This window comes from Pagrus major, chromosome 11 (assembly GCF_040436345.1).
Source record: "Pagrus major chromosome 11, Pma_NU_1.0".
Taxonomy (NCBI): domain Eukaryota; kingdom Metazoa; phylum Chordata; class Actinopteri; order Spariformes; family Sparidae; genus Pagrus; species Pagrus major.
This window is the reverse complement of record NC_133225.1, coordinates 8,438,397-8,451,146: the sequence shown is the minus strand read 5'-3', so window position 1 is coordinate 8,451,146 and position 12,750 is coordinate 8,438,397. Positions and strand designations below refer to the sequence as shown.

The 12,750-nt window shown below is 40.5% G+C and overlaps 1 protein-coding gene across 1 annotated transcript in view; it reads left to right on the top strand.

The window, feature by feature from the left end:
• The first annotated feature begins 6,235 nt into the window (after positions 1 to 6,235).
• The window catches only part of scfd2 (sec1 family domain containing 2), a 93,639-nt gene continuing 87,124 nt past the window's right edge, over positions 6,236 to 12,750 (top strand). The window contains exons 1-2 of the mRNA XM_073477117.1: positions 6,236 to 7,147; positions 7,346 to 7,514. Coding sequence (XP_073333218.1) covers positions 6,334 to 7,147; positions 7,346 to 7,514 — 983 coding nt within the window. The 5' untranslated portion in view covers positions 6,236 to 6,333. The remainder of the gene's footprint in view (positions 7,148 to 7,345; positions 7,515 to 12,750) is intronic.

Genomic DNA, 12,750 nt, shown 5'->3' with positions numbered 1-12,750 from the left:
ACTCACACAGCTTCTTAAAGGGGCCCCATGTAGTTATTGAGAAGAAATTCGTAGTTGGAATTTTAATACTTACAATATTAATGAGGTAATAATACAAACTCAGAAATATCTATTTTTTCCATAACTGAATTAACAAGCTGTTCTCAGAGCACGTATATAAATAAGAGTTTTTTTTCCAGTAATGGGGTGACTTACCTGGTGCAGTGGTATATGCAAAGAGAGAATTGACTTTAGACGGAAGGGGCAGATCATTAGAAGTAATTCTATCCTCCTCGGGGGACATCGTAGTAACTACCTGCAATGTAAACAAAGGTATTAAAAGCTTCAGTGTGTGTGTCTCTGTTTCTCATTCTCACTAACACACACATACACACACACGGTACCCGAGTGTTGTTTCCTTTGACTCTACGACATGGATGCCCCTCCACTCTGCTGCTGGGCCCAGGTCGCTCTCCAATCACATCAAGAGCAGCACTTGACTGTCTGTTGATCAGATCATATGATAAACAGTCTACATCATATGCATGCAGTTTTTTGATACAGTGCCAAAAGAAGCAGATGAGCCATAGAACTCAATTTTAACGCCTACATGTGGTTTTGATGTGCACTCATCATATAACATTTTTAAAAACAGGATATTACTTTGTCCTAATCTCACCCCCCAAGCCTCTATACTACAACCCCCTGCAGGTCCATTAACGCATTAAACCTTCTTATCTGGGTCATCTCGCCTTCTTCACAAAACAGCCCTTTACAGTCCTAAACCCCCCCACCCCCCCATCGAGCATGCACACTCACACACACACAGATGGGACACTAACCCCTTTCTGTCACTAGGACTTAATCATCAGTAGAGACAAACATACAGGAAAACAAGAATAACAAGTACATCTAATGGTAACTCAATAGGGAAAGTGCTTGGAGCTCCTTAATGTCTCTGCTGCTCGCTTCAGCTTTGAAATACACACTGAATAAAAATTTTAAGACAATGGCTTTGTAGAGAGGGAACACGCAGTTTCTTTTACATTCTGATACAACATGAATTTAAAATTCAAAATAGGGGGAAAATTGAGACTGTATCTCATCACATCCCAGGGGACAGTTATATTGCATCGTAGGCGACACCAGTTGAGAAAATCACACACAAATCCACTAATACAGCAAGAGCATCCTTAAGCAAGCATCATATTTTCACAATCTCGAATAATGAGACGGCTGCTGTATCAAAGCCTCATTGAGAACATCATCCTCTAGATAATGGAGTGCAAGTATTTGTCTCTGGCTTGATACAGACATCCTGGTTTCCCTCTGGTCCAGCTCTGTCACTGAAGAACAGGGAGATTCATGACAATGCTCAGATCCACATGACCTCTCCTGAGGGGTAACCTTGCCGTCGGAGGAGAACATCACCAAGGGACAAATCTTTAATTAAGTAGCCAGTCCTGCCAGTCAGCTTCTTTGACAACCCTTTAACTGACTAGGAGGGAAAAGATGTTGGTGTGTATTGGCAAAAGCACTCACATGCATACAGCACCTGGTCCATAAATAACAGCAAAATGCATACCGAGACTGGATGATATTTACTAACATGACAAGCATCTGCTGCTCATGAGCGTTTACATAAATGATGGGAGGCTGTAACTGGGTTGTAAAGCACCATGGGCCTAGTCTAACAGCACTGTCTCCCACAGGCTTCAGCCAGCTCTGGTGCTCCAAACTTCCCCTTAAAAGCTGGCCCATTTAATTTAGACAGGTTGGGTTTTTCTATTACAATATTACTCTTATTTTTCAATAGAAATCCACCTAACTTCTAGAAATGGAGCATAATGTTGGCAGAAATGGAATATAATATTGATAATCATGTTTTTTTATATTAATGTATAATCACCTGAAACTAAGAATTACTGTGTTTTTGTTACCTTAGAATGTGCCTTTAAGGGGGCCTTTCATGTTTTTTGCATTTTAACTGGCCATACAAAAAAATGAATACAAAAAACAAAACAAATATTGTTAACCTTGAAGCTCTAAATATAAATGTGCTCACAGTACTCTGCGTGTGTCTGCATAACTTCTATGAAATCTCACTTCAGCCTTTAACAGATGAACATTAGGCCTTTAGTCTCTGTTTACCTCAACACTTTGGGATCCCTTGCCAATAGAACCCTAATATGCTGAGCCCATCTTAGGATCAGAGAAAACAGATGGCACCAGCCTGATAGCTGTTGTGTCACAAACAAACACAAACAACCAGCTGCCAGCCTCTCCGGGCTCTGAGCTCGGAGTTTAGAGCGAGGAATGAGATATGTGTTTGAGCACTGAAAACACGGACAGTAGGTAGAAGACGTGTTTACCAACCTGGAGGCATGTGTAGGTTGGCTGTCTGAAGAAGCATAAGCAGAACAAGAGTCTTTTTTTCCATGTATATTTTTCCACTTCTCAACCTGAGTAGAATAAGAACAATTTCAAACTCTACTCTGCTTTCTAATCTACTTATAATTCATTCCTAGTTAAAATGAAACCAAGAGCCTTACTATCTGTTGTGAATTATGTTTTCAGATTAAATTCTTCCTATTGGGTTTATGGTCTCTTCAAAAGTGAAGACTGTTAACCAAATCCCATCAGTAACATCTTGTCTTACCGTGATTTGAGTGTATAGCTTCTGACTATACTGTTTCTTACAGTAAGTTTTCCAGCTTTCTTCATCAAAGCCATAGTTAAAGTAATCTGAGATGTCAGCACCTAAAAGGAAAACAAAAAATAGTTATCAACAAGTCTGCATATAATTACTTACATATTTAATTAATTGCTGCACACGTTTCCACAGAAAGATTTACATGAGGCTCAAAGACCACTACTGACCAGGTCTCATCCATGGCTTTTCCTCTACTTTTGCCTTCAGAACTGGGATTTGTTGTATATTGTTCAATGCATCCATGTCTGATCCCATTGTATTATCACCTGTAAAACATTTTACAGGAAATATGTCTGAAATAGATACCTCATAATTGTGACAGGCATATTAGCCAAGGACTTTAATATAGAAGATTATTTATTCATTTTTAATAAGGCCATGGGACATTTTTTAGCATAAAGACATCATTAAAGTGAGCTGATGTACAGTAATGAAGCCGATGATGAAGATTTTCTAAGGTCAGATATTCCCTGGGTTGTCTGCACAGTCAACTTGCTGTTTCATAAAAGAGCTATTCTAAAACTAGGCTGTATTATGAACAAGCTAAAAGTATGCTGTTCTGTGGCTTTTTTAACAATAAGAAATACATTAACGCTGCATTTTTGGGTGCTGAATGCTCATCAGTTTCAGTTTTTCATCAGACCTTGTGTTGTGTTATGCGTTGCCTCGTCTTCTGAGTCACCCCCTTCAGCATTATTTTTCAGGTGCACAGGTGAGGGCCCGGAGCTGCAAGAAAACAAGTGGCATAAACATTATCAACACAGTTATCTCCATCATCATGACAATAACTTGAACAATGAGAAACACGCCGCACTGGGTTGAGAGCTGATAACCTAATTTCGAATGGAACCTCCAAATGCAAGCTTAATATATCACAAAAAAAAACCCCAAAAAAACAAACACTGAAAATATCTCAAAGCTACATTTTGACAGAAGTGGGTTCCTGACAAATAATGCACATTCATATTATGCCCAACAGGCAAACACACACAATAAAAGGCAGAAACATTCTGCATTTTTTTGTCACAAGATGGATAGTAAACAGTTACACTCTCATACGAACTGAATATGAGAGTGTAAGTGGTTGCACACAAATCATTGTATTCATCAGCTCTTTCATTGTCACCGTTTTCATTATCTGGGATGGTTTTCAAATTACCCCATAAAACAAAAGAAAAACAAGAAAAACTATAATATCCACCTGCAGGTCAAAACGCAGTTTATTTGGCAGGTTCTGTGACAAAAACACAAAATAATGTGCATAGAACAAAATAATGACTGCTGGAGGGTTCAGTGTTGCTATTTTTAGCTGAGTACTTCAATCAGACAAGTCTTGTCCAGCCCAATCACAGGCTAAGTGCCCGTTTTTACAGATTCTTTAGGGAATGATATTATGTTATTATTAAAAAAAACAACAATATCAGTTCAGCAGCCAGTTACTAGGTGGCACAAAGGCAAATATGATCAAACCATCCAAGAAGAGGCACACCTTTATTTTCAGCAATGGCTTACAATCTGTTGGAAAAGGCTAAAAAAAAAAGTGTCAGCTTTTCAAATACGACAATCAACCGCTGCTCAAGTTTTGTTCCGATTTTTGAGGTGGGTCATTCTAACCATCTGGCATCAGAACATTAAGTGAACTGGGGCAGTCATGATATCAGATTTTAACTACATGAAAAAAAAATGCTAGCAATCAAATCTGTCCATAACTTTGTTGACTGTGTGTTTTGTCTCTTTTTTTAACAACCCTCAAAATATGAGTGTCTAACTTTTAAAAAAGTGCACAGAAAGAACAACTACACTCAATTAATGGCAAAAAAAGGCAACCAGATTAACTCATAAACAAAAGATGCACAAGGCCTTACATCGTCACTGGATTATTCACAAGATATTATCATATGTGCATTATTACAGGATATCAATATTTTATTTTTTATTTTTTTGCGATATCACAGCACCAAAAACCAAGACACTTGACTGTTATCCTTTGAATTGGTTTTACATTCACCTTTAGTCACAAATGCAAACACATAAATAAACTCACACACAAAAAGACTATTGTTGAAGCTTTGGTGTTCATAATATATTCCTGTAATTGGCAGGTTATGCTACATTTACTCTGAGACAAAGAGGCTGGAGAATGCAGACAACCATTATTGTCAGTGATCCAGTTGTGTGATTGCTTACAATAAACACTTCCCAGCTCAAAAATAAACACTGCTCCCCTGGCAGCAGATTAAATGAGCATCATAATGCTTCTTCATGTTCCACATGACTGGCTGCACAGGGTGCCATCACTCACATACTGTACAACTATAATGATCACTGTCATTATTGTACTGTAAAAAAGTGTATTATCTGCTTCAGTGCTGTATTATGGCACTTCTGATTGAAAATAAGCATTGCCAGTACAGTTTACTCTGGTAAGGTGAATTTGCTCACCTGTGATTGTCACTATGGACTTTGACTGGCCTATCTAACCTGTGGTTTAATCTTCTCAAGACTTAATTCAAAGTAAGAGAGGTATTGGAGCATTAAGGTGAACTGACTGTATTGTATGTAACAGCCTCATATACTCTGTTTAGGATTTGTGTCATGGTTGTGAAACATTATTTGTGACAGGTAATAGCATATTAAAAGTAAAGCGTTAACATGCTAACAAATACAGTATACACACCTGGGTAGGATTTGATCTTCCTCGTTCTCCTGCTTGTCATATGTAGTCATCATGCCATAAATCCCTGAAAGAGAAGGATACACAAGACAAACTTCAAGGTCCAAGTTGGTGGCCTTATTTTGACACTTATTTCGTATAGTGTGCCAAGTACACTTTCGGATATTATAACGTTTAGCAGTTGTGATTTTAGTCATGTTTCATTTTAGTTTACCATACTATTGTTAGCTAATGCAGAAAAACTAAAGAACAAATAATAACATTAGCATACAGCGGTTGGCCAGCTCAAACATACATTGATAAATTTGTTCCTCTTCATCTTCATCTTCGGTGAAAACTTTGGAGTCCGACTCCGGTAAGGACATTTTAACACGGAAAAGGACGTTTTAGACGAAGGAAAGTAGCTAAAAACGTCGTGGAAAAACAGGAAAGTCGGATTATCAGCCAGTGCGTCAGTTAGGCAGCTCAAGGTGTTTCTATTGCAATTAAGAGAAGTGAAAGCTCGTGGCATGAACCGAGCCCTGCCATTGGTCAGAAACCGTCTCGTGCGTTCACCGACTGCAATTAACAGTTAGCTTACATGCTAATATCAGAGAAACGGTTGCTATATTTCTGACGTTTTTAAGACTTCAGTCCGGCATTTGGATTTATTTGTCTCCCTTTTAGCCCTTAAAATGCCGTTGCTGATAATGTTAATGAATTAAGAGGCTCAGTAAATGATATTAAAACACGAAAACTCATTGATGACTCTGTAACATTAACCAGCACTTCGTGCAAGTCGGTCCCTGGATGCTGCTTATTGCCATAGCAACGAGTTGAAGCTTGTGTGACGTTTTTATGCTGCGACGCGCCTGTGCCACGTCACCTTTGAGAGACTCGTGTGTTTGTTTTGCTGGAGCTACTTCAGCTGACATTTCTGATGTTTCTTCGATTTCGTAGCATTTAGCTAACACTGACAATTGGCAAAATGCTGACGACGGAGGACTTCACGCGCTTCCCGCAACAGATGTGGGAGAAGGTGCTGTCGAAGGTAAAGAAAGCCGTTGTTTTTATGGATGACAAGTGCGCAGAGGCTCTACATTGGAGCGGAGGTGCTGCTGTCTTGTTGGAAGCTGGAGCCAGAAATTTAAAGGAGTTTTCGAGCTTCGAAGCCTGCGGTGCGAATGAACCGAAAGCCGTGTTTGTGGTGAGCACTTTGTTGAAAGGCAGGACGGTCGACATCATTAAAGACATCATATCTCTCAGTCACTTCCAGTACTGTGTCGTCATCACCACTGTTGCTCACTCCGTGCACCTGCTCGCCAACAATGTCACGACAGAAATGGAGGGGAACCCTGTGTTCGACCAGTTTGAAGAAAAGCTGTGCGAGTGGATGGGGAACATGAACTACACAGCAGAAGTCATGCACGTCCCAGTGGTCTTCGCCCCTGTGTCACAGCAGCTGATCCTCACACCCACGTTTGCACACCTCTTCCCCCTGCTCTCACCTGACCTGGAGTCAATAAATGCAAAACGACCCGAGAAGAAGAGGTTTGGAAGCCTGGTTGACATAGACATGCACTCTCTCCCTGTTGAACTGCAGCTTGAAATCAAATCCTTAGCTTCAGCGCTAAATTCAGTGTTTGAAGCGACAGGCACCAGGGAAGAGAGTTTTGCTGTGGGTCCCATGAGCCGCATCATAGCAGGAGAACTGGCAAATCATCATCAAGCCAAAAACAGAAGGAAGACAGCCCCCAATAAAGCATCAATCATTTTTGTAGACCGAACAATGGACCTAACAGGTAGAATCTCTTAATCACGTCACAATCATGACCATGTCTGATGTTCTTTATAATACTCTTACCTTAAACTACAAAATGAGTGTTCTCTGCTCACTATCAATTATGAAAATACACATTGATATTGACGTCTCGCTGAAAACTGCTCTTAATATCAATAGATAGTTGGTCATTTTTGTTCTCTATCATTTTGATACTTAGGAGCTGTTGGTCACCATGGTGACAACCTGGTGGAGAAGATCCTGACAGTGCTGGAACCCTTACCTGGTCATGTGACAGACGTACAGGTGGACATGCTGGAGCTCACAAGTCTGCAGCGAACCCCTCACTCCCAGACCACCCTTGCCCCCGGCTGTCTTGCACAGACCCAGTGAGTGCCTCTTACTGATAACAGTTTACCATAGTTCTTTTATAACAATTTTCATTTTCTTGTTAACTGGTGTCATATACACACACAGCTATTACCATCCCCTACTTTTAGAGACTTTATAGCGTTTTAGTTTTCTTAGTAGTGATCATTCATCACATCTCTTTATAGCCATCATTTTAATCTATTTTCTAGTTTGAAACCTGACCCATTAAACAGATGACAAGTGACTATTAAGAAAATGAGTGTACATGACATATGAATAAGGAAAATGACACAATAAGAAAGAGATTGTAAAGTATTAAGGAGGTAATGGGTTGCCAACAAATGTTCAAGGATTTCGCTGGGTAGAGAAGTTGGCAGTTTGTACACCTATACATGCTGTACCTATATCTATACATTTTTTAATGAAAGTGCTTAAGTTTCAAATAATTTGGCTATGCATGTATTGAATTTGTCAATACAGAGTTCTGGTTGTTCAGCTCCCTGTAATGTCAAAGACCCAATATGACATTTAACAGATGTTCAAATGGCAAATTTTAAGGTCATCTTTCTGCAGCCTCATATTTTGCAAGCATAAGCCTGACTTGTTTATCAAGGGGTGGTTGAATGATTTTAATATTCCCTGCACTGATCTGTGATGTCGGTCCCGTCTGGAGCACATGGAATGTCGGATTTTTATCCCTAAGAGCTGCAACGATTAGTCACTTAACTGATTAGTCTGCAACAATTGATTAATAATTCAAATCAAGTTTCAAGCAACAAGGACTGTTGGTCACACAAAACAAGATATTCAAAGACATCACCTTGGGCTTTAGGAAATTGTGACAGCCATTCTTCACTATTTCTGATGTTTTTTGGACCAAATGATGAATCGAGAAGATAAACAGCTGTAAATCTATTTATGAAAATGTGTGTTATGGGTAAAATGCCCTCTAGAATGATGAGTTTGGTTACGAAGGAGCATGGCAAATATTTTTTCTTACCTATCTCCCCATGCAATATTTGTCACATCTTAATGGCTGACTGAGGATGGGGTTTGATAGCTTTTTAGGGAATCTTTACTCAGTCTTATACATAAACCAGAGATCAGTGGAAATCAACCAGTCCAGTGTTAGTTTACCAACTTGGAACCGGATCCAAAATGGAACTTGCTATTGGCACTCACCCATACCACAGACACCACTGCAATATACATTTTTACATACATTTCCCACCTGACCAAACATACATATGCTCTAAAACACACTCACCAGCCTTAAGCCAGCCCCCACTGAGTGAGTTGAGTGGCACATGACCAGCATTGGGTGCCAGTTGCTCAGTGAAGCTTGCCTCCAGTCCTGGCTGTGCAGATGCACGTGTTGGGCGCCTGCGGTGGGGCTGTTGTACATGGCAGGGATTAGTCCTACATCATGTGTTCCACTCCCGCTTCGGCCCTTCATGTGGTTGCAGGAGGAAAAGGCTTTGACTGAAAAGAAGAGTTTTGTGGCTGGAGCTGTCATGCAGTTTGTCTCTTCTTGAACGGGGCTTACACATACACTGAATTCAGCAGGGAAAGTTCTGAGCTAGGTGGGAGGTTCTGTTGTAATGGAACCAGTCTTAGATCTTTGTAGTCAGGGCTGTTTAGACAGTGTGTACTGTAGCAGATAATATGAGCACAGCGGGAGAAGGTTACACCGACCCTCAGATGCAGGGCTCTCAAGTCTGGGGCAAACGTCAAACAGATACCTACAATACACCCACAAATTATGTCTCAAATCACTGGAGTTGTTCTGACTGTCTTGGTTGCACAAACACAGCTGAGTAGAACTGCAAACAGATGAAAGCTTTCATATTGTATGCATGGTGCGGCCGGCAGCAACAAGCTTACCCTCTCACATTGACTACATTTACATGCATAATAATATTCAACTATTTTTCCAAATATAACAGTATTTCTGATTTTATACTGATTATGTAAACAGCATATTCCATTTGAATATTCACGAGAAGGTCTTATTCCGAATAAAGCATTTAATGGATTCAGACATGCAGGATATGCCGATATTATTCAGGTTTTTAAAGCATTCTTTGGACATTTATAAAGTGTAATCAGAATATGCATCTTAATTGGGTTTTTTTGTCACAGTTTGTGGCACACAGTCTCTTGCCTCTTGCCTGTTTATGGTCAGTGTGTTGTCGAGCCAACAGCTTGTAAGCCTGGGGTAAAGACGCATGCACAAAAAATAAGCGCACATATCTGCTTGGAAGGAGAAACGCACCTACTTTTAAACAATATGAAAGTTGGATATCAACAGATTTTTGGATATATGCCCCTAGTCAGAAATATTGTGATATTTGACTTTGTCACCCAGTTCTCACATTTATGAGGTACTTTTGAAGAGATTTAAAAATATCAAGAAATATATCGCTTATCGCAATATAACTTACTTTATATTATTAAAAAGGCCATATCGCAACACTGACCTTTTTGTAAAGGTGGCATGAAAGAGGAAGTCGTATGCACAGCTGCATGTAAACAGGATTATTGTAGAATATGTATTTTCATGAACCATGTAAACAACTGAATAGGAATATTGTCTTTTTCAGAATAAGGGAAAAACCTAAATATTTCGTACATGTTATTATTGTCATTCTCTCTCTGTACTAACCCTTTCAAACTGCACAAAAAAAAACAAAAAACACTAACACCCACTAACAAACAGTGTGGCTTTTGTCTTTAATGGTAATAGGTACATCCACAGTCATTACTGTGTCAGATGACTCTGCAGTTGCCACTTGTGTTTTGGCTCCAGCTGTGATGAAAACACAACACTTGGGCAGACGCGCACATTTTCAGCTCTTTCTGGCACAATGCTATGACAATTTGAAGTTAAGGGCTTGTTAATAATTTCCCATCCTTTCTACTTTTTCCTGTTTTTCCCGGTTGGGTTTGTGACGTTAAATGTGACACACCAGAATGAAATCTGAAAAGCAAACCCCCATCATTTTGGATGAGGTTTCTTCCATCATCCTTTTTTTCCTGTTAAAAGGGTCTTTTTTTTTCCAACAACATGGCAAGTTTTTCCTCACTCGAATCGGGGGTCTAAGGACAGAGGATGTCGTTCACTGTACAGACTGTAAAGCCCATTGAGGCAATGTGATTGTGATTTTGGGCTATATAAATAAAATTTGATTTGATTTGAACTCGTCCATTGGCAATGGGAAACGAGTCAATCCCATTTTTTGTTTTTCTGCATTTAAAAAACCTGCATATACAAGCAATTTTTTGTGTAAAAATCGTATAAAGGAAAAATTTAAGTGATGGTGACAAAGCACCCCAAGGAGGGATTGGTGGCTGTGGTCCCAGTGGCGGTATTTGTAATCGTTGTCCCAGATCTTTTCACCAAATATGGGTCTCAGCCAAACACTTTTATCTCAAAGCGTTTGGATGGCTGATTCGGATGTTGTATACAAGTTCCAGCAGGCGTTCAGACACAAACGCTCAGACCAAGTAGAAGTGTTGCTGACAGTAATAAGTAATGTGGCGGGGATTGTGTCTGTATGGAGTATGTGTCTGATCGGGGCCAGCGGGATCAGCAGGGTGTGTTATTGCCCGTGCTATCTCTGAGCAGATGGCCCAGTTGAGCCTTATCACAGATGTTGAGGAGATTGAAGTGCTGCCGAGACACAGCAAGAAAGAAGCCTAGACTTCCCCACTTTATTGAATTGCCTTCAAGTGCGCAGCTCAGCATAGGCTGAGTTTATGTCAATCACTGTACAGAACGGCGCTCTGCAACTGCATGTTTTTAGAGGTGTACTGCTCTTAGACCATAATCTCTCCAAAGTCTATGAAAGATACAAAAGCACACATTTCTTAAACAGATTGTTTTCTTTGAATGATGTGAACTGTGCAAAGCGCCAGACTCCACTGGCTCTGTGTGGTTTGATTGTCTATATAATAAGTTCCCTCCTACTGTATGTTTATACACCTATGATTTGTTAAGCTATTTTTAGCTTTCTACCGCAGTGTGTTTTGATTGGTTTTGTTGTGTAGACCAGCTCAAGCCTTTAAATATTAGGTGCGGGCCTAATTTGGACCTTTTGTACAATATTTCCCTCAGTAATTCCAGGATATTTTTATAGATTACTGTGTCTTAAACATTCCGTGGGTGGTTGTTGATTCTAGCCCTGCTGGCAAGACCCCACGCACCTACTGCAATTACTGTCGTATTGTCTTTCATAACCTGGTGTGAATTTTCCTGATCCTGCAACCCGACTTTCACTCTGTGGTTCTCGTAGTCATGGCAGAGAGAAAGAGAGTATGCTTTGTGTGGGTGTGTACGCCTACACACACTGGTACACTGACTGTTTTTTTGTTACTCCATTCTTATACTATGGCATTCTTCAGCCAGTAAAAAGTGCCAGGATGCACAGTTGGCAGTATATGGAAGGATGTTGAGTGAAAGTGGCAGTGGGAGTGGTGTTCTGTGTGTGTTTGTGTGTGTTTGTGGTCAGGTACCTTCCAGCCCAGTCTGTGTAATTTGCTGTGCTTGGCTGCACGGCCCTTGTGATCCTAAGTAGAACATATGAACCCCATTGGCAGAGGGCACCAAGTTTCCCTCAGTCTCAGGCTGAACCCTGCACCCCCGTCATCTGGCCGCCTCCGACCTTGATCCTGTGGTGGGTGTGTGTGCATGTGGGCAAAACTGAGTACGGGTGGCCAAGGTGCTCTGGGCCTGCCTCAGGAGCTGCTGAGCTCCAGCCAGGCAGAGTAACCGACCGCACCCTGCCACGAGAAAACACTGCGAAGCTTGCCATCTCCTCAAATCTGGCCAGCAGCTCCTGCATGAGCACCACCAAGGATTGAAGGAAAACACCTATTTCTGTCGCAGCTGGGAAATATGAGCATGGATAAAAAGCAATGCACGCTTATTCCAGCACAGGCAGTATGGGAAAAGCAACGAAAAAAAGCAGAGATAGTGGAGTGTGGAGCGGAGAAAGCAAATGACAGACGGCTGAGGACAGCTAACCCTGTTTTTACCTCACCAAGAATAAAGAAAGGGTTTGGAAACTGACCACATTCATTCTATGGTGGTTCCTTACAGAGCAGAGATTGTTTTTCTTTTCTATACTTACACATACTTCATACTCATATCATAACGTTACGACTGTTATTTTTTCACATTCTGGTGATAATTTTAGTTGAGTTTTGACTTTTTTTAAACCGATCTGCTGACAGATGCTTTTTCTTTTCGAG